The sequence below is a fragment of the Hemitrygon akajei genome, chromosome 14, assembly GCF_048418815.1.
Source record: "Hemitrygon akajei chromosome 14, sHemAka1.3, whole genome shotgun sequence".
NCBI classification, from domain to species: Eukaryota; Metazoa; Chordata; class Chondrichthyes; order Myliobatiformes; family Dasyatidae; genus Hemitrygon; species Hemitrygon akajei.
In genome coordinates this window covers 106649640-106674633 of record NC_133137.1, presented here as the reverse complement: position 1 = coordinate 106674633, position 24994 = coordinate 106649640, and the positions used below count along the sequence as shown (strand labels likewise).

The following is a 24994-nucleotide window of genomic DNA, read 5'->3' as shown; positions in this document are numbered from 1 at the left end:
ATTTTTCTGCTGAAAGAAAAATTTCACCATCGAGGCCAAACCATCTTCTCCAGCTACCAGAGCACTTGCCATCTTCTCACGGCTACCATAGAGCAGGAGATGCAGAAGCCTGAAGTCCCACACACCAGGTTCAAAACAGTGACTTCAGTTTTTGAATTACCTGGCACATCCCCATTCAGCACCTCAGTTTAGCAACATTTTGCACTAAACTGGCTACTGTTTCACTTCATTGTAAATTTGTTTTTTCTAGTAAAAGTTGTGTATATTTAATTGATGTTTTTCATGTGAATGCTGCTAATCTGATGCTCCATGTCTGTGATACTGCTGCAAGGAAGTTGTCATTGTACCTGCGCAGATGACAAAACAGCAGACATTAACTTTGACAAACCTGTCCTTCCGAGTCCTGCGTGGCAGTGCACAGCCACCTTTCCCTCCTGTACAGCAAAGGATGTCACCTTCACTGCATCCAGTATACGCACCAGCGAGGAGACTCCAAAATCTGTCATTCCAAAGTTAAAAAAGTAAACTGCAAAGGAGAAAAAGAGGAGAGAAATTAGACACTCTAATCAGAAGTTAAGATCCAGACAGAGTGTAAACTCTCACATCTCAGACTGAACTGGACAGAGTGTAAACTCTCACATCTCAGACTGAACCGGACAGAGTGTAAACTCTCACATCTCAGACTGAACTGGACAGAGTGTAAACTCTCACATCTCAGACTGAACCGGACAGAGTGTAAACTCTCACATCTCAGACTGAACCGGACAGAGTGTAAACTCTCACATCTCAGACTGAACCGGACAGACTGTAAACTCTCACATCTCAGACTGAACCGGACAGACTGTAAACTCTCACATCTCAGACTGAACCGGACAGACTGTAAACTCTCACATCTCAGACTGAACCGGACAGAGTGTAAACTCTCACATCTCAGACTGAACCGGACAGAGTATAAACTCTCACATCTCAGACTGAACCGGACAGACTGTAAACTCTCACATCTCAGACTGAACCGGACAGACTGTAAACTCTCACATCTCAGACTGAACCGGACAGACTGTAAACTCTCACATCTCAGTCTGAACTGGACAGAGTGTAAACTCTCACATCTCAGACTGAACCGGACAGACTGTAAACTCTCACATCTCAGACTGAACCGGACAGACTGTAAACTCTCACATCTCAGACTGAACCGGACAGACTGTAAACTCTCACATCTCAGACTGAACCGGACAGACTGTAAACTCTCACATCTCAGTCTGAACTGGACAGAGTGTAAACTCTCACATCTCAGACTGAACCGGACAGACTGTAAACTCTCACATCTCAGACTGAACCGGACAGACTGTAAACTCTCACATCTCAGACTGAACCGGACAGACTGTAAACTCTCACATCTCAGACTGAACCGGACAGACTGTAAACTCTCACATCTCAGACTGAACCGGACAGACTGTAAACTCTCACATCTCAGACTGAACCGGACAGAGTGTAAACTCTCACATCTCAGTCTGAACTGGACAGAGTGTAAACTCTCACATCTCAGACTGAACCGGACAGAGTGTAAACTCTCACATCTCAGACTGAACCGGACAGACTGTAAACTCTCACATCTCAGACTGAACCGGACAGAGTGTAAACACTCACATCTCAGACTGAACTGGACAGAGTGTAAACACTCACATCTCAGACTGAACCGGACAGAGTGTAAACTCACACATCTCAGACTGAACTGGACAGACTGTAAACTCTCACATCTCAGACTGAACCGGACAAACTGTAAACTCTCACATCTCAGACTGAACCGGACAGACTGTAAACTCTCACATCTCAGACTGAACCGGACAGACTGTAAACTCTCACATCTCAGACTGAACCGGACAGACTGTAAACTCTCACATCTCAGACTGAACCGGACAGACTGTAAACTCTCACATCTCAGACTGAACCGGACAGACTGTAAACTCTCACATCTCAGACTGAACCGGACAGACTGTAAACTCTCACATCTCAGACTGAACCGGACAGACTGTAAACTCTCACATCTCAGACTGAACTGGACAGAGTGTAAACTCTCACATCTCAGACTGAACTGGACAGACTGGAAACTGTAGAGCAGCAATAAAGTAGCAAATTCAGAGTAATTTAATCTGGGAGGCCACCTCTGTTAAATTTCTTGTCTGTCATATTTTATACAGGCCTCAAAATAATCATTTATAAAGCACGTGTTTTACAGTTCTCATAATTAGTGTCAGCAAGAGTCCCCAGACACTAGTCTCACCTCAGTCTCCAAATCCCAGACATGTGGTGAAGTGATTGCCAGCTTTGTGTATTGAAACCCTCCAACAGAGAACCATTCTGCTAAGACCAGTGTAAATAGAAACGGGGATTTTTAATTACAGGCAGGGTGACTGCACAGTGTCAGCCATTCCCTGTAGCCAGCGGAACCTGTTTACATGAGAAGATGTGCATGGAGAGGCTACACTCAGCAAGTTAAACACTTCCCATTCCAGGCATCCAGCTCCCAATGTGACCAGCCCTACATGGGTGAGACCAAACATAAACTGGGGGCTCACTTGGTTGAGCACCTCCACTCCAACTGCCAAAACCATAGTTTCCTGGTGGTTAACCATTGCAATTCCTATCCCCATTCCCATTCCAACATGTTGATCCATGGTCTCCTTTTTTGCCAAGATGAGCCCACTGTCGTGGTGGAGGAGCAACATCTCATATTCCATCTAAGTAGCCTCCGAGCTGACAGCAGGAACATTGATTTCTCCTTCCTTTTAATTTTTTCCCTCCCCTTCCCTCTTCTTCTATTTCCCACTCGGGCCTCCTACCTCTTCTCCTCAACTGCCTATCACATCCCCTTGTTGCCCCTCTTTCTATATTCCACTGTCCTCTCCCAGCAGATTCTTTCCTCTCCAAGCCTTGACCTTTCCCAGCCACCTGGCTTCACCTATCACCTTCTAGCTTGTTCCCCTCCCCTCCCCTTCCCTCCCTCACCTTTTATTCTGGTGTCTTCCCCCTTCCTTTCCAGTTCTGAGAAGGGTCTCAGCCCGACTGTTTATTCATTCCTATAGATACTGACTGACCTGCTGAGTTCCTCCAGCATTTTGTGTGTTTCACCTAGGACAGTTGCTGCATAGGTTGGTAACGATGGTCTGGAAATTCAACAAAATTGTCCCCGTTTTACTGGGACCCCAATATGACTTTGAGATGGGAGTGTGATGTTGCCATTTTAGATTTGTCATCAAAGAGGTGTCCATGGTCCATACCCAAACCACGTATTAAATGCTGTTCCTTGTAAATACAGAGCCCAAGGCCAGTTTGATTTTCCCTTTAACACAATAGGTTCCCTCAAGGCAACCAATGCAAGGCCTGGAACATTCCAGAAATCCCGCCAATGCATGGACTATATGAGGAGCAGGCTTGAAGTGACCCTACCAACTGGACAATGTCAGAGACTGATATCTGTGTACAATATGTGCTTTGTACAAATTTCCAGGCCATTTAACAATACTCCTCTCTTCATGCAAAACTGAACCAGTTTAATAGATAAAAATCAAAAGGTTAATCTGAAATAAAAACAGAAAAGGTTGCTAGTAGCTCAGCCAGCCAGGAAGTATCAAGGATTCTGTGTCGATATATTATGTCTCTGTTAGTGTTCAACAACTAAACTGCAGGACACTAATAATTTAGCACTGATAATAATTAACAGTATATGGTGGCTTCTACCTCCTCAGGGCACTGACTCAGAGCCAATTACTGGTGCCCGCAGTCACTGTTATAATTTGGAAATTATTGTAACCAATTGGTGCCAAAGTCTGAGTTGGATGACCATTCATTTTGTTGCAGTTACACCTGCTGAAGGCTCACACTGACCTGAACCTAAGGCAGAGGTTTGACTTCTGCCAAAGGTTCATAGAAACATAGAAAACCGACAGCACAATACAGGCCCTTCAGTCCACAAAGTTGTGCCGAACATGTCCCTGCCTTAGAAATTACTAGGCTTACCCCCATAGCCCTCTATTTTACTAAGCTCGACGTACCTATCCAAAAGTCTCTTCAAAGGCCCTATTGTATCCGCCTCCACCACCATTGCCGTCAGACCATTCCACGCACTCACCACTCTCTGAGTGAAAAACTTATCCCTGACATCTCCTCTGTACCTACTCCCCAGCACCTTAAACCTGTGTCCTCTTGTGGCAACCATTTTAGCCCTGGGAAAAAGCCTCTGACTATCCACACGATCAATGCCTCTCATCATCTTGTACACCTCTATCAGGTCACCTCTCATCCTCTGTCGCTCCAAGGAGAAAAGGCTGAGATCACTCAACCTATTCTCATAAGGCATGCTCCCCAATCCAGGCAACATCCTTGTAAATCTCCTCTGCACCCTTTCTATGGCTTCCACATCTTTCCTGTAGTGAGGCGACCAGAACTGAGCACAGTACTCCAAGTGGGGTCTGACCAGGGTCCTATATAGCTGCAACATTACCTCTCGGCTCCTAAACTCAATCCCATGATTGATGAAGGCCAATACACCCTACGCTTTCTTAACCACAGAGTCAACCTGCGCAGCTGCTTTGAGCGTCCTATGGACTCGGACCCCAAGATCCTTCTGATCCTCCACACTGCCAAGAGTCTTACTATTAATACTATATTCTGCCATCATATTTGACCTACCAAAATGAAACTCTTCACACTTATCTGGGTTGAACTCCATCTTCACTTCTCAGCTCAGTTTTACATCCTATCAATGTCCCACTGTAACCTCTGACAGCCCTCCATACTATCCACAACACCTCCAACCTTTGTGTCATTAGCAAACTTACTAACCCATCCCTCCACTTCTTCATTCAGGTCATTTATAACAATCACAAAGAGTAGGGGTCCCAGAACAGACCCCTGAGGCACTTTACTGGTGACCGACCTCCATGCAGAATATGACCCGTCTACAACCACTCTTTACCTTCTGTGGGCAAGCCAGTTCTGGATCCACAAAGCAATGTTGCCTTGGATCTCATGCCTCCTTACTTTCTCAATAAGCCTTGCATGGGGTACCTTGTCAAATGCCTTGCTTCATAAAGGCAGAAGTTTGACTGATATGGTAGGTAATAATCTATAGTCTCCATTGCTATACTTGTCCCAATCTGCAAGGTAGAAACATTTTCCAGGTTCAATGTACTGAGAACTATCTGATAAAGTTGTGAGACTAGCCACCACCAAGGTCTCATCACCAAGGCAGCAAGCTGTTTACTGTTTACCTGCGCTGTGCACATTTATTTTGAATTATATTTTACTATGTTATTTATGGTGATATTTTGGTTTATGTGCTGTGTGTGATATTTATTGTGTGGGTGCACCATGGTCCAGAAGAATGTTGTTTCATTTGGTTGTACATATGTACAGTCAGATGGTAACAAACCTGAACTTCGGGAACATTTATTACTCTTCAGCCATCAGGCTCTTGAACCAGAGGGAATAATTTCACTCAAATTCACTCACCCCATCACTGAACAGTTCCCACAAACTGTGGACTCACATTCAAGGACTCGTCATCTCATGTTCTCAATATTTATTGCTTATATTGATATCTATTATCAATAATTATTTTTGTAGTTGCACACTGGTTGTCCGTTTTACTGTGTGATGGGCTTTCATTGATTCTATGATGTCTCTTTGTATTTACTGTGAATGCCGGCAAGAAAATTAATCTCAGGGTTGTATATGTACTTTGATAATAAATTTACTTTGAACTTGAAAACTTACTATCATTCTCCATGAAGATTTCGGGTAGATAGGAGAAGCCACTCTTTAGCTCCAGTGGGTCTCCACAATGCCCATGCTCACCAGGAACCTGTAGATTTATCACAGACCTAATATTCAACCTGTGGGAAGAAAGGAAAAAACAGAAGTTAACCAGAATCAGATCTCTGTGACCACCATTCACCCCAGAAACTTTCAAATAGGAAGAAGGTAATCCAGTAATCTCAATACTCACTGGAATTTAGAAGATTGTGGGGGGGATCTTATTGAAAGATATAAAATTCTAAAGGGATTGGACAGGCTAGATGCAGGAAGATTGTTTGCAATGTTGGGGAAGTCTAGAACGAGGGGTCACAGTTTAAGGATAAAGGGAAAGCCTTTTAGGACCGAGATGAGGAAAAACTTCTTCACACAGAGAGTGGTGAATCTGTGGAATTCTCTGCCACAGGAAACAGTTGAGGCCGGTTCATTGGCTATATTTAAGAGGAAGTTAGATATGGCCCTTGTGACTAAAGGGATCAGGGGGTATGGAGAGAAAGCAGGTACAGGGTTCTGAGTTGGATGATCAGCCATGATCATACTGAATGGCCGAATGGCCTACTCCTGCACCTATTTTCTATGTTTCTATGTTTTTATGTACCAGCAACAAGAACTAGAAGAGTTATTCACAGTAAGGACTGGAATACCATATTATGTTATGAAGAATGTCAACAATGGGAGCCAATTAAAGAGAAGGTATTATCAGAATTTTGAGGAGGATAATTCGATGGGTAAACTGAAGAGGAGCTGGAAACTGGGGAAGGAATAACTATCAGAGGCTGAGGAGAATTAACAGGCACTCTGGTGACAAGATGCCATCTCCCCCTACCTATCAACACCTACCCTTTGAACTGTTTGATGATGCTGAACTTCTTAATGAGTTGCGTGGATGGTCTTGCCATGGCCAGGATGTTGTCAGTGACCCTGGAGAGTGAGAGCGACACATATCAAGTTAGGCTAGAAGATCGGGGTTCAGTTCCCGCCATTGTCTTTAAGGAGTTTATACATTCTTCTGTGACTTCGTGGGTTTCCTTGACACACTCCAGTTTCCTCTCTCATTCCAAAAGACGTACAGGTTAGGTTTTGTAAGTTGTGGGCATGCTACGTTGGTGCTGAAATTATGGCAACACTTGAGCCCCTAGCTGCTCCCTGGTCTGTGTTGTTGACGCAAATGAGGGATTTCATGTACGTTTGAATGCTTTGATGTACAGATGACAAACCAAGCTAATCTTTCTTTTATTATCATCCATTCTCAAAATGTGACTGACGAGAAAAGCATTAATTGCCATTGAGAAAGTGATAATGAGCCACCTAGACCCACTGTCCTATTCAAATTGGGTGTTCCAGGATTTGAGTTCTTTGTAGTGAACAATATGTCCACGTCAGGGTGGTGTGCAACTTAAATCTGCTCTATTTGTTATTGTCCTTCTGGGTGGTCGTGCTGTTGGATGTGGTAGCTGCTACTGATGAAGCCTTGGAGACTTCCAGCATTTTATCATACCAACTCCTGCAAAACAAACTAGAAAAAGAATAAGTGTTCTCTTTACTCTACAAACAAATTAAGAACTTATAAAAGTGAAAGGTTGAAAGACCTTTATACAACATGGTTTAGGCTCTCGCTGAGTAACTGTGGTTAAGTTGGGACCTTTGAATTAAATGATGATGACAAGGTATTGATATTGAATTGAATGAGTGTGGGGGAGATTCACAGGAACGGTTCGATAGATGGAGACAAATTACGAGGGGTGATTGATAAGTTTGTGACCTAAGGTAGAAGGAGTCAATTTTAAAAAACCTAGCACATTTATTTTTCAACATAGTCTCCTCCTACATTTACACACTTAGTCCAGCGGTCATGGAGCATACGGATCTTGGACCTTCAGAAAGTGTCCACAGTAGGGGTGATTGATAAGTTTGTGGCCTAAGGTAGAAGGAGATGAGTGATACAGCTCTCGTTACATGCACATGAGGTCAACTCTGAGTGATTATGCAGAAAGTTTGAAGTTAATAACCGATCTTCTACCTTTCACCCTTAACCCATGACCTCTAGCTGTGGTCTCTCCTAACCTCCGTGGAAAAAGCCTGCTTGCATTTACCCTATCTATACCCCTCACAGTTTTGTATATATCTATAAATTTTATAATCTCCCCTAAATCTTCTACATTCTAGGGAATGAAGTCCTGCCCTATTCAACTATACCATATAACTCAGGTCCTCAAGTCCCAGCAATGTCCTTGTAAATTTTCTCTGTGCTTTTTCCAATCTTATTTGCATTTTTCCTGTAGGTAGACAACCATACTCCAAATTAGGCCTCAGCAATGTTTTATACAATCTCAACGTAACATCCCAACTCCTGTAGTTAGCACATTGATCTATGAAGGCCAATGTGCTGAAAGCTTTCTTTAGGATCCTATCTACCTATGACACCACTTTCAAGGAATTATGGATGTGTATTCCCAGATCCCTTTGTTTTACTGCACTCCTCAGAACCCTACCATTCACCTCGTATGACCTACCCTGGTTGGTCCTCCCAAAGTGCAACTTTCCTTTGTTTCTCCTTCCTCCGCTCCCATACACGGATTATACTCAGCACTTACCATTCCGTCACATTCTAAAAGGTCAGTTTCAATACATATTTATGCTCGGAATCTTTCTCCGGGAAGTTAATGCCAAACAGGGATGCCTCTGGCCACTTCCTACTTCCAGCTGCCTTGCAAACCAACTAATGCTTGCAGGGTTGAACCTACCATGCTGAGAACACGCCCCGGATGGCTTGCTGCTGCAGGGTCCAATCATCAGGTCCCTCGTAGCGACACTGCCTCCCTCCACACACCAGAGAGCAGATCAGGTGGGGTGGTACTGCCTTGATGAGGTTCTCTCGAGCCGTGGAGTAAGTGGGACGTGGCATGGGGATCTGCAGGGTCATCCCAGGCTGAGAGTGACAAGTTCTGAACAATCCCCAACTAGAATGAGCAGAAGAAGGAAAACATTCAGAATAAGAGATGCATAGGAGGACGATGGGATACCAGTGATGTCTGGCAACAGCTTGAAACCCAAAAAGTGTAAGTACTGTAGACAAGATTTACTTACAACAACCCAAGTCTAAACATGGAGAAGACCAAGGAAATGATTGTGGACTTCAGGAAGGTGAGATGAGCAATTTCCCTCTGTGCAATTGTGGTTCCACCATAGAGACAGTTAGGTGCACCAGGTTGCTGGGAGTTCACATCATGGATGACCTCACCTGGTCCTTGAATATCTCCTCCCTGAATAAGAAGCCACAGCATCTTCCACTTCTACTTCCTGAGGAGACTGAGGCATGAGGCTCCCCACATCTCTCCATTTTAACTGAATTTTATAGGAGCATGCTTGGGAGCATCCTGACAAGCTGCATCTCCATCTGATATGGGAGCAGCAGAGCATTGGAATAGAAGTTCCAACAGAGTACTGTGAGAACAGCTGAGAGGATCATAGGGGCCTCCTTACCATCCATCAGGGACATTTATCAGGAGCGCTGCGTAAACAGGGCCCTTAGTATTATCAAGGATCCCACCCATCCATGCAGCATCCTCCTTAACTTTCTACTATCAGGCAGGAGACTCCGATCCAGAGAGACGGGGAACGGTCAGGATGGGAAACAATCTCTACCCTCAGGTCTTTTGGCTCCAGAACTCCCCATCGCATCACATTCAAAGTGTCACCAAATATTGTACTGTACTCTCAGTATTTAATTTAGGCACTTTATTCATCTATGTGAAATCCATTTGCAGATTTAATTCTTACTTTGCTAAGTTATTGTGTTTCTGGGTACTGCTGTGCTTTACACCCTGTTCTGGAGAAACGTTGTTTCATTTGACAGTATACATATGTATAGTTAAATTACAATAAACTTGACTTGATTTAGGTGTACAAGACGATAAGAGGCATAGATTGAGTGGACAGCCAAAAACATTTTTCCTCAGGGCCGAAATGGCTAATACCAGGCAACATAATTTTTAGGTGATTGGAGGAAAGCATGGAATCATGTCAGAGGTAAGGTTTTTAAAAAGAGAGTGGTAGGTGCCCACCACTCCAGCCAGGCGGTAGTGATTGAGGCCGATACATTAGGGACATTTAAAAAGCTCTTAGACAGGCACATGGATGAAAGAAAAATGAAAGGCTATGTAGAAAGAAAAGGTTAAATTGATCTTAGAGTAGGTTTGTAAGGTTGGCACAATATTGTGGGTCAAAGGGCCTGGAATGAGCTGTAATATTCTAAGAGATACACTCGCTGAGTCTGCAATCTAACATTAACCATGGGAAAAGAGAGGAGATGATAAGCTACAAGGAAGGGTAGAAGAAATAGGGGAGGAAAGGCAGAGAGAAACACAAAAGTAGAATGAGTTAAGATTCATATTTTACACTATCTTTGATAGTGTACAAAATATCTGCTTGATTACTGTCAAATAATAGAAGAAGCTGATCATTCAGGTGGAGCACTGATTGTGGTGAAAAGCCCATCAGTCAGGATTAGTTGGTTGCAATAATCCATAAAACCATAGATATAGGAGCAGAAGTAGGCCATTCAGCCCATCGAGTCTGCTCCGCCATTCAATCATGGGCTGATCCAATTCTTCCAGTCATCGCCACTCCCCTGCCTTCTCCCCATACCCTTTGATGCTCTGGCTAATCAAGAACAAATCTATCTCTGCCTTAAATGCAACCAAAGACTTGGCCTCCACAGCCATTCATGGCAACAAATTCCATACCACCCTCTGACTTTTACACTACACACTGCATCAGCAAAGGAAACAGCATTATGAAGGACCCCATACACCCCTCATACAATCTCTTCTCCCTCCTGCCGTCTGGGAAAAGGCTCCGAAGCATTCGGGCTCTCACGACCAGACTATGTAACAGTTTCTTCCCCAAAGCTATCAGACTCCTCAATACCTGAAGCCTGGATTGACTCTTTGCCCTATTGTCCTGTTTATTATTTATTGTAATGCCTGCACTGTTTTTGTGCACTTTATGCAGTCCTGTGTAGGTCTGTAGTCTAGTGTAGCTTTCTCTGTGTTGTTTTTTTTTACATTGTTCAGTCTAGTTTTTGTACTGTGTCATGTAACACCATGGTCCTGAAAAACGTTGTCTCATTTTTACTATGTACTGTACTAGCAGTTATGGTCGAAATGACAATAAAAGTGACTTGACTTGACTAAAGTAATTTCTCTGCATCTCTGTTCTAAATGGACACCCTTCAATCCTGAAGTCATGCCCTCTTGTTCTAGAATCCCCTATCATGGGAAATAACTTTTCCATATCTAGTCTGTTCAGGCCTTTTAACATTTGGAATGTTTCTATGAGATCCCTCCTCATTCTCCTGAGCTCCAGGGAATACAGTCCATGAGCTGCCAGACATTCCTCATATGGCAACCCTTTCATTCCTGGAATCATTCTCGTGAATCTTCTCTGAAACCTCTCCAGTGTCAGTATATCCTTTCTAAAATAAAGAGCCCAAAACTGCACACAATACTCCTCAAGTGTGGTCTCACGAATGCCTTATAGAGGCTCAACATCACATCCCTGCTCTTATATTCTATACCTCTAGAAATGAATGCCAACATTGCATTCACCCTCTTCACAACCAACTCAACCTGGAGGTTAACCTTTAGGGTATCCTGCACAAGGATTCCCAAGTCCCTTTGCATCACTGCATTTTGAATTCTCTTCCCATCTAAATAATTGTCTGTTTATTTCTTCCACCAAAGTGCATGATTATACACTTTCCAACATTGTATTTCATTTGCTACTTCTTTGCCAATTCCCCTAAACTACCCAAATCTCTCTGCAGGCTCTGTTTCCTCAACTATCCGCTCCTCCACCTACGTTTGTATCATCGGAAAATTTAGCCACAAATCCATTAATCCCATAGTCCAAATCATTGACATACATCGTAAAAAGCAGCGATCCCAACACCGACCCCGTGGAACTCCACTGGTAACAGGCAGCCAGCCAGAACAGGATCCCTTTATTCCCACTCTCTGTTTTCTGCCAAACAGCTAATGCTCTCCCCATTCTAGTAACTCCCCTGTAATTCCATGGGCTCCAACTTGTTAAGCAGCCTCATGTGCAGCACCTTGTCAAAGGCCTTCTGAAAATCCAAGTACACCACGTCTACTACATCTCCTTTGTCTACCCTGCTTGTAATTTCCTCAAAAAATTGCAATAGGTTAGTCAGGCAGGAAACCATGCTACCTTTGGGCCTGTCTTGTCATGTACCTTCAGGTACTCTGTAATCTCATCGCTAACAATCGATTCCAACAACTTCCCAACCACTGATGTCAAGCTAAGAGGTCTATAGTTTCCTTTCTGCTGCCTCCCACCTCTCTTAAATAGCGGAGTGTGGCGACCCAATTACTAGCACACTCGAACCAGCTGACAATTAGCCAGAGTGCAGGCACAAAGGAAGAAAGCCTGAGGGGGTTTCAGTACGTGCCTCTCGAGGTATCCGGTGGGGGAGACAGGCTTTAAAGCAAGACTGTGAAGTTGAAATAAACTTAGTCTTTGACTGCAGTTTACCGACTCCGTGTCGTTATTTTAGCGCTGCGTGTAGCACACCGCTACAATTGGTGACCCCGACGGTCCAAACGTTTTTGGACTGGAGGTGACCGACGCCGCATCTGTTAATGCGGTTTCCTTGAAGCTGCCAAGCTTCTGGACGCTACAACCTCACCTATGGTTTCAGCAAGCAGAAGCTCAATTCCACGTTCGGCAGATAACCTCAGAGGACACCCGTTACTACTACGTGGTGAGCTCCCTTGACCAGGACACAGCGGCCCAGGTCGTGGCCCAACTACTAGCACACTCGAACCGGCTGACAATTAGCCAGAGTGCAGGCACAAAGGAAGAAAGCCTGAGGGGGTTTCAGTTCGTGCCTCTCGAGGTATCCAGTGGGGGAGACAGGCTTTAAAGCAAGACTGTGAAGTTGAAATAAACTTAGTCTTTGACTGCAGTTTACCGACTCCGTGTCGTTATTTTAGCGCTGCGTGTAGCACACCGCTACAGGAGTAACATTTGCAATTTTCCAGTCATCTGGTAGGTACAATGCCAGAATCTATCGATTCCTGAAAGGTCATTGTTAATGCCTCAGCAATCTCTCCAGTTACTTCCTTCAGAACCCAAGGGTGTATTCCATCAGGTCCAGGATATTTTTCCATCCTCAGACCATTAAGCTTCATGAGCACCTTCTCAGTCGTAAATTTCACTGCACCTATTTCACTTCCCCAACACTCCTGAACATCCAGTATACCTCAGATGTCTTCCACTGTGAAGACTGATGTAAAATATGCATTCAGTTCCTGTGTCATCTTTGCATCTCTCATTACAATACCTCCAGTGTCATTTTCTATTGGTTCTATATTTACCCTTTATGTAGTTAAAAAAGCTTTAGTATCTTCTTTGATATTAGTTGCCAGCTTCATTTCATAATTCATCTTTTCCTTCCTAATGACCTTCTTAGTTTCCTTCTGCAAGTTTTTAAAAGTTTCCCAATCTTCTATCTTCCCACTAGTTTTGGCTTCCTTGTATGTTCTCTCTTTAGCTTTTACTTTGGCTCTGACTTCATTTGTCAGCCACGGTAGTGTCCTTCTTCCATTCGAAAATTTCTTCTTATTTGGAATAAATCTGTTTGCACTTCCCTCATTTTTCACAGAAACTTCAGCCATTGATGCTCTGCTGTCTTTCCTGCTAGTGTCCCTTTCCAGACAACCTTGGCCAGTTCCCCTCTCATGCCATTGTAATTTCTTTTATTCCACTGAAATACTGACACATTGGAGTTTAGTTTCTCCTTCTCAAATTTCAAAGTGAACTCGATCATATTTTGATCCTTCAAGAAATTCAGTATTCAAGTGATACTTAACAAAAATCTTGCCCAAATACTAATTCGAATTGATGCTGAAAGATGCTGGTTCAATGCCATACATACACCTTGACAATAAGTACTCCTGTTTGAGTACTGTTGGGGGGGAAAGCCTACCTGGCGGAAGCAACAGTGGCCGTGCCTCCAGCACAGAGTTCGGCCCTGTAGCTCAGAAGGGTAGGGAAAGGAAGAGGAAGGCAGTAGTAATAGGGGACTCGATAGGGTGTCAGATAGGCGATTCTGTGGACGCGATCAGGAGACCCGGGATGGTAGTTTGCCTCCCTGGTGCCAGGATCCGGGATGTTTCTGATCATGTCCAAGATATCCTGAAGTGGGAGGGTGAGGAGCCAGAGGTCGTGGTACCAATGACATAGGTAGGAAAAGGGAAGAGGTCCTGAAAGGAGAATATAGAGAGTTAGGAAGGCAGTTGAGAAGAAGGACCGCAAAGGTAGTAATCTCGGGATTACTGCCTGTGCCAAGTGACAGTGAGAGTAGGAATGGAATGAGGTGGAGGATAAATGTGTGGCTGAGGGATTGGAGCAGGGGGCAGGGAGTCAAGTTTCTGGATCATTGGGACCTCTTTTGGGGCAGGTGTGACCTATACAAAAAGGACGGGTTACACTTGAATCCTAGTGGGACCAATATCCTGGTGGGAAGGTTTAATAGGGCTGTTAGGGAGGGTTTAAACTAATTTGGCAGGGGGATGGGAACCGGAATGATGGAGCGGAGGAGAGGGAAAACAGAAATAGATCTAAAGTAGTGAGCAGTAAGGATGTCAGGAAGGACAGGCAGGTGATGGAGCAAATTTGCAGCCATTGGGATGAGTTGCACTGCAATAAAGTAACAGTGCAATCAATGCAAAAAGTACCAAGTACTGGACTTAAGGTGTTATACTTAAGTTATACTTAAATACACGCAGCATAAGGAATAAGGTGGATGATCTTGTTGTACAGTTACAGATTGGCAGGTATGATATTGTGGCTATCACTGAGACGTGGCTAAAGGATGCATGTCTCTGGGAGCTGAATGTCCAAGGATACATGGTGTATTGGAAGGATAGGCAGGTAGGTAGAGGGGGTGGCGTGTCTTTAATGGTAAGAAATGATATTAAATAATTAGAAAGAGTTGACATAGGATCAGAAGGTACAGAATCTTTATGGGTTGAGCTAAGAAATCGCAGGGGTAAAAGAACCCTGGTGGCAGTTATCTACAGGCCTCCAAACAGCTACAGTGATGTGGACTACAAATTACAACAGGAAATAGAAAAGGCTTGCCAGAAAGGCAGTGTTATGATCATTGTAGGGGATTTTAACATGCGAATGGATTGGGAAAATCAGGTCGGCACTGGATCTCAAGAGAGAGAATTTGTAGAATGTCTACGAGATGGCTTTTTAGAACAGCTTGTTGTTGAGCCCACTAGGGGATCGGCTGTACTGGATTGGGTATTGTGTAATGAACCAGAGGTGATTAGAGAGATGGAAGTGAAGGAACCCTTAGGAGGCAGTGATCACAACATGATTGAGTTCACTGTGAAATTTGAGAAAGAGAAGCCGAAATCCGATGTGTCGGTATTTCAGTGGAGTAAAGGAAATTACAGTGGCATGAGAGAGGAACTTGCCAAGGTTGACTGGAAAGGGACACTAGCGGGAAGGACGGCAGAGCAGCAGTGGCTGGAGTTTATGCAAGAAGTGAGGAAGGTGCAAGACAGATATATTCCAAAGAAGAAGAAATTTTCAAATGGAAAAAGGATGCAACCATGGCTGACAAGAGAAGTCAAAGCCAAAGTAAAAGCAAAGCAGAGGGCATACAAGGAAGCAAAAATTAGTGGGAAGACAGAGGATTGGGAAGTTTTTAAAAGCTTACAAAAGGAACTAAGAAGGTCATTAAGAGGGAAAAGATGAACAATGAAAGGAAGCTAGCAAATAATATCAAAGAGGATACTAAAAGCTTTTTCAAGTATATAAAGAGTAAAAGACAGGTGAGAGTAGATATAGGACTGATAGAAAATGATGCTGGAGAAATTGTAATGGGAGATAAGGAGATGGCAGAGGAATTGAATGAGTATTTTGCATCAGTCTTCACTGAAGAAGACATCAGCAATATACTGGACATTCAAAGGTGTCAGGGAAGAGAAATTTGCGCAGTCACAATTACGACAGAGAAAGTACTCAGGAAGCTGAATAGCCTAACGGTAGATAAATCTACTGGACCAGATGGAATGCACCCTCGTGTTCTGCAGGAAGTAGCAGTGGAGACTGCGGAGGCATTAGCAATGATCTTTCAAAAGCTGATAGATTCTGGCCTGGTTACGGAGGACTGGAAGATTGCAAATATCACTCCACTATTTAAGAAGGGGGCAAGGAAGCAAAAAGGAAATTTATAGACCTGTTAGCTTGACATCGGTGGTTGGGATGTTGTTGGAGTCAATTGTCAAGGATGAGGTTACGGAGTACCTGGAGGCATATGACAAGATAGGCAGAACTCAGCATGGTTTCCTTAAAGGAAAATCCTGCTTGAGAAACCTAGTGCAATTTTTTGAGGAAATTACAAGTAGGCTAGACAAGGGAGATGCAGTGGATGTTGTGTATTTGGATTTTCAGAAGACCTTTGACAAGGTGCCGCACATGAGGCTACTAAACAAGATAAGAGCCCATGGAATTACGGGAAAGTTACATACGTGGATAGAGCGTTTGTTGATTGGCAGGAAACAGAGTGGGAATAAAGGGATTCCATTCTGATTGGCTGCCAGTTAACAGTGGTGTTCCACAGGGGTCCGTGTTGGGGCCGCTTCTTTTCACGTTGTATATCAACAATTTGGATTATGGAACAGATGGCTTTATGGCTAAGTTTGCTGATGATACAAAGATAGGTGGAGGGGCCGGTAGTGCTGAGGAAACAGAAAGTCTGCAGAGAGACTTGGATAGATTGGGTGAATGGGCAAAGAAGTGGCAAATGAATTACAATGTCGGAAAGTGTACAGTCATGCACTTTGGTAGAATAAATAAACAGGCAGACTATTATTTAAATGGGGAGAGAATTCAAAGTTCTGAGATAGACAACAGACAATAGGTGCAGAAGTAGACCATTCGGCCCTTCGAGCCTGCACTGCCATTCTGGGATCATGGCTGATCATCTACTATCAATACCTGGTTCCTGCCTTGTCCCCATATCCCTTGATTCCCCTATCCATAAGATACCTATCTAGCTCCTTCTTAAAAGCATCCAGAGAATTGGCCTCCACTGCCTTCTGAGGCAGTGCATTCCACACCCCCACAACTCTCTGGGAGAAGAAGTTTTTCCTTAACTCTGTCCTAAATGACCTACCCCTTATTCTTAAACCATGCCCTCTGGTACTGGACTCTCCCAGCATCTGGAACATAGTTCCTGCCTCTATCTTGTCCTATCCCTTAATAATCTTATATGTTGCAATCAGATCCCCTCTCAATCTCCTCAATTCCAGCGTGTACAAGCCCAGTCTCTCTAACCTCTCTGCGTAAGACAGTCCGGACATCCCAGGAGTTAACCTTGTGAATCTACGCTGCACTTCCTCTACAGCCAGGATGTCCTTCCTTAACCCTGGAGACCAAAACTGTACACAATACTCCAGGTGTGGTCTCACCAGGGCCCTGTATAAATGCAAAAGGATTTCCTTGCTCTTGCACTCAATTCCCTTTGTAATAAAGGCCAACATTCCATTAGCCTTCTTCACTGCCTGCTGCACTTGCTCATTCACCTTCAGTGACTGATGAACGAGGACTCCTAGATCTCTTTGTATTTCTCCCTTACCTAACTCTACACCGTTCAGATAATAATCTGCCTTCCTGTTCTTACTCCCAAAGTGGATAACCTCACACATATTCACATTAAACGTCATCTGCCAAGTATCTGTCCACTCACCCAGCCTATCCAAGTCACCCTGAATTCTCTTAACATCCTCATCACATGTCACACTGCCACCCAGCTTAGTATCATCAGCAAACTTGCTGATGTTATTCTCAATGCCTTCATCTAAATCGTTGATGTAAATCATAAACAGCTGTGGTCCCAATAGCGAGCCCTGTGGCACTCCACTAGTCACCACCTGCCATTCCGAGAAACACCCATTCACCGCTACCCTTTGCTTTCTATCTGCCAACCAGTTTTCTATCCATGTCAATATCTTCCCCCTAATGCCATGAGCTCTGATTTTACCCACCAATCTCCTATGTGGGACCTTATCAAATGCCTTCTGAAAATCGAGGTACACTACATCCACTGGATCTCCCTTGTCTAACTTCCTGGTTACATCCTCGAAAAACTCCAATAGATTAGTCAAGCATGATTTGCCCTTGGTAAATCCATGCTGGCTCGGCCCAATCCTATCACTGCTATCTAGATATGCCACTATTTCATTTTTAATAACGGACTCTAGCATCTTCCCCACTACTGACGTTAGGCTGACAGGACAATAGTTCTCTGTTTTCTCCCTCCCTCCTTTCTTAAAAAGTGGGATAACATTCGCCATTCTCCAATCCTCAAGTACTGATCCTGAATCTAAGGAACATTGGAAAATGATTACCAATGCATCCGCAATTTCCAGCGCCAGACGCAACGGGACATGGGAGTCCTCATGCAGGATACCCTTAAGGTTAACCTCCAGGTTGAGTCGGTGGTGAAGAAGGCGAATGCAATGTTGGCATTCATTTCTAGAGGAATAGAGTATAGGAGCAGGGATGTGATGTTGAGGCTCTATAAGGCACTGGTAAGACTTCACTTGGAATACTGTGTGCAGTTTTGGGCTCCTTATTTAAGAAAGGATGTGCTGACACTGGAGAGGGTTCAGAGAAGATTCACTGGAATGATTCCGGGAATAAGAGGGTTAACATATGAGGAACGTTTGATCGCTCTTGGACTGTACTCCTTGGAGTTTAGAAGAATGAGGGGGGACCTCATAGAAACATTTTGAATGTTGAAAGGCATGGACAGAGTGGATGTGGCAAAGTTGTTTCCCATGGTGGGGGCGTCTACTACGAGAGGACATGATTTAAGGATTGCAGGATGCCCATTCAGAACAGAGATGCAAAAGAAGTTTTTTTTTAGCCAGAGGGTGGTGAATCTGTGGAATTTGTTACTATGGGCAGCAGTGGAGGCCAAGTCATTGGGTGTATTTAAGGCAGAGATTGATAGGTATCTGAGTAGTCAGGGCATCAAAGGTTATGGTGAGAAGGTGGGGGAGTGGGACTAAAGGGGAGATTGGATCAGCTCATGATGAAATGGCGGAGCAGACTCAATGGGCTGAATGGCCAACTTCTGCTCCTTTGTCTTATGGTCTTATGGTTTTATATTTGGGCTCACACTTTGGTAAGATGATCAAACACATCCATTTCATTGCAGAGTACATGTGTGGCTAATGGGACATCTCCAAGAGGTTTCCACATCACTCAGTACTTGGATCCTGGGAGACTACACACCAAGTGCTCTCACACACAGAGTTGAATATATCTGGAGTCCACAACACAGGGTTGCATTCCAAAATAGCTTTATCAGCTGCAGAAAATCCTAAAATGTTTTATGGCCAATGCAACACTTTGAAAGGAGCACCGTCAAGAGTGTCATTCTGACTGCATAATTTTATGGTATGGAAGGTGCAAAGCATCAGACCGCAAGACCCCAGAGAGGTTAGTAAAGACTGCCGAGGATATCGCTGGAGTCTCCCTCCCTCTATTTGTGACATTTACTGGGAGATTGTATACAAAGGGCTCAAAGCATTGTTGAGGATGCCCACCAGCCATCCCACAACCTCTTTTACCTACTCCCGTCAGGAAGGACGTACAGGAGCATCAGGACTGGGACTGTCAGACTGGGTAACAGCTTCTTCCCTCAGGCTGTGAGACTAACCTTACCACCACCAAGGTCTCATCACTAGGACAGTGAGCTGTTTGCTGTGCTTTGCACTACATGCATTATGAAGGATAATTTATTAACTTACTTATGGTAATTGTGGTTTATGACCCGTATGCAATATATGTTTTGTGGGTGCACCATGGTCCAGAGTAACGTTGTTTCATTTTGTTATACATATGTACAGTCAGACAACAATAAACGTGAACATGTATTTACTGTTGTAATACAGAAAATGTAACCAGCATAGCAAAATCCTATAAATAGCAATATGTTAATGACCAATTTGTTTTGATTTCAATAATGTTTATAGAGCAAAGATACTCCCAGGGAATGAAGGATTAATTTTATGATCTTGTTTGTAATAGTGTTGTGGGATCTTCTATGTCCACCGAAGGGGTCAGATATTTGATATAGATTAGTTATTCAAAAGACACTACCTCTAGTTATTACATCAGCTTTGCCAAACCAAGATTCCATCTTCAGTCATTGTCACCGATTCAGGGAACATTTATGTTCCCATCACTTTAAGCAGATAATCTATTCGTTATCACACCTGTCAATGGAATCCTGCTGCATTTAAACTGGCTGTCAGCTTTCCTTAATTAACATTTACTATTCTTCTCTGCCTGTAAGTTGCTTCAGGACATGAAGGGTGAAACGTGTTAAACAATAGCCAAGTTGTTAGCATAGGTTATTGCTGAACTCTTCCTCATAAATCGGTAGTATTGATGAGTTTTCTTTCACTGAAAGACAGTTTAACAAAAAGTTTCATAGAGGTCGTTGGGAGCTGGAGACAGAATACAGTTCTGTGTCCTTTGTCTCTACTAGCTACAAGAAACCCAGTGAGCAGTAGTTCTTACAGGTAACACATAACAATTCAGCGTGATTGGACACCAAGCAGTCTGACAAAGAGCCACATGGAACAGAGATGTTCCTGGTTCAATTCCATCTTAATACTCATCTAATTGCTTGATTGCTTTCCTGTATTTGGGCTGAGGCAGAAAAAGAATCCAGCTGGAGTTCTAGGACCAACCTGAGCATGGTTTAAAATATGATCAGGATTTATCTGAGTGCCGAGGCATTGATCCTTCAGAAGGCAGCTCTTGGATACTCTTCATGTATCCACACGCACCTTTCTCTCAACTCTAGATACCCAACAGCAGCATTCAAACTTGGGTAGGGGATCAGCTGAGTATTTTGGCCAACATTTAGCCTTTTATCAACATCAAAAGCCTACAAAAAAGTGTTGTGTACAGCACATTCCTTCACAGGTGAAGCCCTCCCCATCACTAAGCTCATCGACCAAGCAGTGCTGGATCAAGAAGGCAGCGTACATCATCAGGGACCCCCAGCAACCAGGCCATGCTCTCTTCTCACTGCAGCCATCAGGAAGGATGTACAGGAGCCTCAGGTCCCACACCACCAGATTCAGGAACAGTCACTACCCTACAAACATCATGCTCTTGGATAACTTCACCCGTCTCAACACTGAATTGATTCCACAACCTATGGACTTTTCAACTAATGTCCTCAATAAAACTCATTACATTTATTAATTATTATAATAATTACTTGTTTTTTGTATTTGCACAGTTTGTCTTCTTTTGCACATTGGTTGTTTGTCTGTGTTTGTATGCAGCTTTTCACTGATTCTATTGTGCGTGTTTGTATCTATTGTGATTACCCGCAAGAAAATGAACCTCAGGGCTGCTTATGGTGACATTAACATACTTTGATAATAAATTTACTTTAAACTTTGAAGAACTGCTATGGTGAGGAAGAATGGGCATCTCTGAGATGAAACAGGGGCTTGTGAGAGTTACAACACTTTTGCAGGAGATGTTACATACATGTGCATGGATTAGAACTGTTATGTAAGGTAGAATGGGTGTAGAGATTGATCAGGTGTGTGGGAGACAAATAGAGAAGCTGGATATGAGATAGAAGAGTCACATGGGAGAGGTGGGCCCAGTAAGTGTAGAGATGGAACAGATACAGCAGAGATGGAGCTGGTGTGGTGAAAGACTCAGATGCCTAGGAAACTGAACAAGAGAGGGGAAGATAGAATAGGCTTGTGGGAATATGTATTAATTGGTAGAAGAGTTAGAGCAGCAGTGGGTGTGGGTGAGGGTGAGGGGACAGGTTTGAGGAGGCAAGGTCAAAGATATTCATGAGACATGGTAAGCTCAGAGAGATGAAAAAAACTTTGCAGAATGTCGCAGTTTCAGCGACAGGTTACTATCGATGCAATGCTCCTCAGACAGGATGAAGAGGTCAATACTCCCCAATGCCATTAGGCTTTACAATTCTACCGCCAGGACTTAGAACTTTTTAAAAGCTATTATTAATGCTTTTTGAAATAGTGATTTAGATGCATATCATATTTTTTTTACTGAGTTAAGTATTGTATGTAATTAGTTTTGCTACAACAAGTGTATGGGACATTGGAAAAAAGTTGAATTTCCCCATGGGGATGAATAAAGTATCTATCTATCTATCTATCTATCTATGTGACAGTTGTAGTGTCAGTCTGATAGAGGTGAAACCTTTGTGGGAGAGACAGGCATTGTGTATGGCAGTAGGGCTACTGATGAAGAGAGATGCAGAGGTGTTGGAGAAAGATGGAATGTGGATGAGAAATTGAGCATGTGTACTTGAGAGATGGATCTGGTGTTTGATGGCAAAAATGACACATTGCCATGACGTCTCAGATGTCAGTAGCCATATTTTTAGTGTAGGAATTAGGCTGAGATCCATCTCTGGTGTTTCATTTCTTCTGGTATGTCTCTTGACCCATCATTCCTAGGCTTGTGAATCCAGAACTTATATATTTGCTAATTTATTGAGATATAGCATAGAATAGACCCTTCCAGCCCCTCGAGTTGCCCACCCAGCAACCCCCCACCCCCAATCTAACTCTAGCCTAATTGCAGGACAATTTACAATGACCAATAACTTATGACCAATAATTTACAATGTCTTTAGACACTAGGAGAAAACACACACTTTTCATGGGGAGGATATACAAGCTCCTTACAGATGACGTCAGAACTGAAATCCAATGGGTCAAACTGTAAAAACAGCATGCTAACCACCACTCTGGCACCCACTGCGATACTTATTCATATTTATTACATCTAAACCCAATGCTGAGTTCTTCTCAGTTAGAAGAACTGAGGAGATTTACTCAGTTCTTCTAAAGGAATGAATGGGCTGGTCATTATTTAAAGTAAATAGGCAACAAATTCAAACCAGCTCAGCATTGTTCAAGGCATTAATCATGAGCGAACTGTGATAAATTGCAATTCCAATTAGTGAATTAAAAAAGATACAGACTAAACTGTAGGCCCCACAATTTCAAAGCTCTTTTACTTCAACAGAGATGTAAGCTAATATGCATTAGTTGGCAAAATGATAAGATCAAACATTTTTTTTGTTTATCATATGGGTTATTTCCTTAGTTACTGAATTTTGATTACCTTAATGTACACATGGAGTGAAAGCAAATGTTAGCTATTAATAGCAACACACACAAAATGCTGAGGGAGCTCAGCAGGCCAGGCAGCATCTATGGAAAAGAGTAAACAGTTGATATTTCTGGCCCTTCATCAGGTTAGCTATCAATGTAGTCATTGAGCAAGGAAGAAGAGAAAAGTAAGCTTGTTCCCATGAAGCAATACAAGAGCTAAAGAGCTCACCATAGGATGAAAGGAATTGTAAATAAAACAAAAGCAAAATTCATATTAAATGACCGGTACACAACTAGTAGTAAATCATGCAAAATAAATGAGGGGAATGAAAGAGAAATGAGGGAGGCGGGAGAGATGAGGTGAAAAGCAAATAACGTGAGCTTTTCAGACATACTAATGGTAAAATGATAGACGAAGGATGTGCTGTTGAGGGACCAAGTGGAAGAAGAAAGCCCTCGGGAGCCAAAGGGCATGGTTAGGTTGAATGTTTTTCATCTGCCTTTGCTAGAGATGAGGATACTGCCAAATTACCCAGAAAATAGGAGATAATACAAATGCTGGATTAAATAAACTGGGACTCAAAGATTGTCAAGTTATAAAGACAACAGATGTCAAAGATTGTAAACTCCAAAGCTGCAAGACAACTTCTCTCCTTCCTTTTAGAAGTCGAAGATTATACAGTTGTTTTTGAATAAAGACAATGAGTCTGGATCAGATATATCATAACATTTGAACGGAGAAGGTGGCTGGAATCAGCAATGCATTGACTGAGAGGATGGTGGGGTCAGGTATTTCCTCAGCTTAGAGGTATTCAGACAAGTGCTTGAGTCTCTAAGGCAAAGAAAGCCACGGACCGGTAGATGCCATCAGTGTAGATTGATGCTCAATTGTGGACGTACCTATGTGACTCCATGGCTGTAAATTGCTGAGGGAAGGAAACATGGAAATTCTGGAGCCTCTGGTCAAAATATTTCAAAATCAGAATCAGGTTTAATATCTTCAGCATATGTCATGAACTTTATGGCGGCAATACAATGCAATACATGATAGTAGAGGGAAAAAATATATTTTTTCTTCCCAGAAGATAGGAGAGATACTGAAGAAGGATGTCCACTAACAGAAAAGGGATAAATCTTCTTATTGAGACATTTAACTTAATATTAGCGATTCAGACTATAACCTGGGACGATATTAATTCTCATTTGAGGAACACAAGCCCAAAAATAAAAGCCTGCAGAGACTTCTCAATGACAAATCCAGTCTAATTATTGAGTGGTAATGAAGCTGCATTATGTGCTTTCAAACAAGTTCACGAAATATCATTTAAAAGACAATAAAAGGTATGGCCGTCAGGTTTGGGGAGTGCAGTATAGATAGGAAAGTAAATTGAGTGTGAGTAAGAAAGCCAATAAAAGATATAGGTGGATTAAGTGAGTGTGTAAAGATCTGAGAAATGGAGTATTATGTGGAAAGCATACAAAATTCTCCACTTCAACAGGAAAAATAAAACCGTTTCTTACAAAACTTGCAACGTCGAGTAACCTGGGTGCACGAGTGTATGATTTGCTAAAAGCTAACATGTTGGTTGAGCTAGTAGCAGGAAAAGCTGATAGCCATGTTATAATACAAAAGTGGGAAGATTATGCTTCAGTTGTAGAAGGTGAGATCAGATCTAGAATTCTACATAGGATACTCATCACAGTATTTAAGGGAGGATGAGAATATATTGAAAGCAGTTTGGAGGTTTATTAGTCTGCACTTTGAAATGGGAGTATTGGCTTATGAGGAAAGGCTGGACAGGTTATGCTCATATCCATTGCAACCTAATTGAAATGTACAAATACCTGAAGGGTTTTAGAAGGTTGTAAGCCTTAGAATTTGTTTTTCCAAGTGCAACAGAAGCAAAGGTTTGAAATGTATTTAAGGCAGAGGT

General features: G+C 42.9%; 1 protein-coding gene across 1 annotated transcript in view; it reads right to left on the bottom strand.

Moving 5' to 3' along the window:
* The window catches only part of LOC140738891 (protein tyrosine phosphatase domain-containing protein 1), a 74778-nt gene that overhangs the window by 42203 nt on the left and 7581 nt on the right, over positions 1–24994 (bottom strand). Inside the window, exons 4-7 of the mRNA XM_073066891.1 lie at positions 8559–8774; positions 6655–6735; positions 5776–5894; positions 389–526 (exon numbers count right to left, since the gene is read on the bottom strand). Of these exons, the coding sequence (XP_072922992.1) occupies positions 389–526; positions 5776–5894; positions 6655–6735; positions 8559–8737 (517 nt within the window). The 5' untranslated portion in view covers positions 8738–8774. The remainder of the gene's footprint in view (positions 1–388; positions 527–5775; positions 5895–6654; positions 6736–8558; positions 8775–24994) is intronic.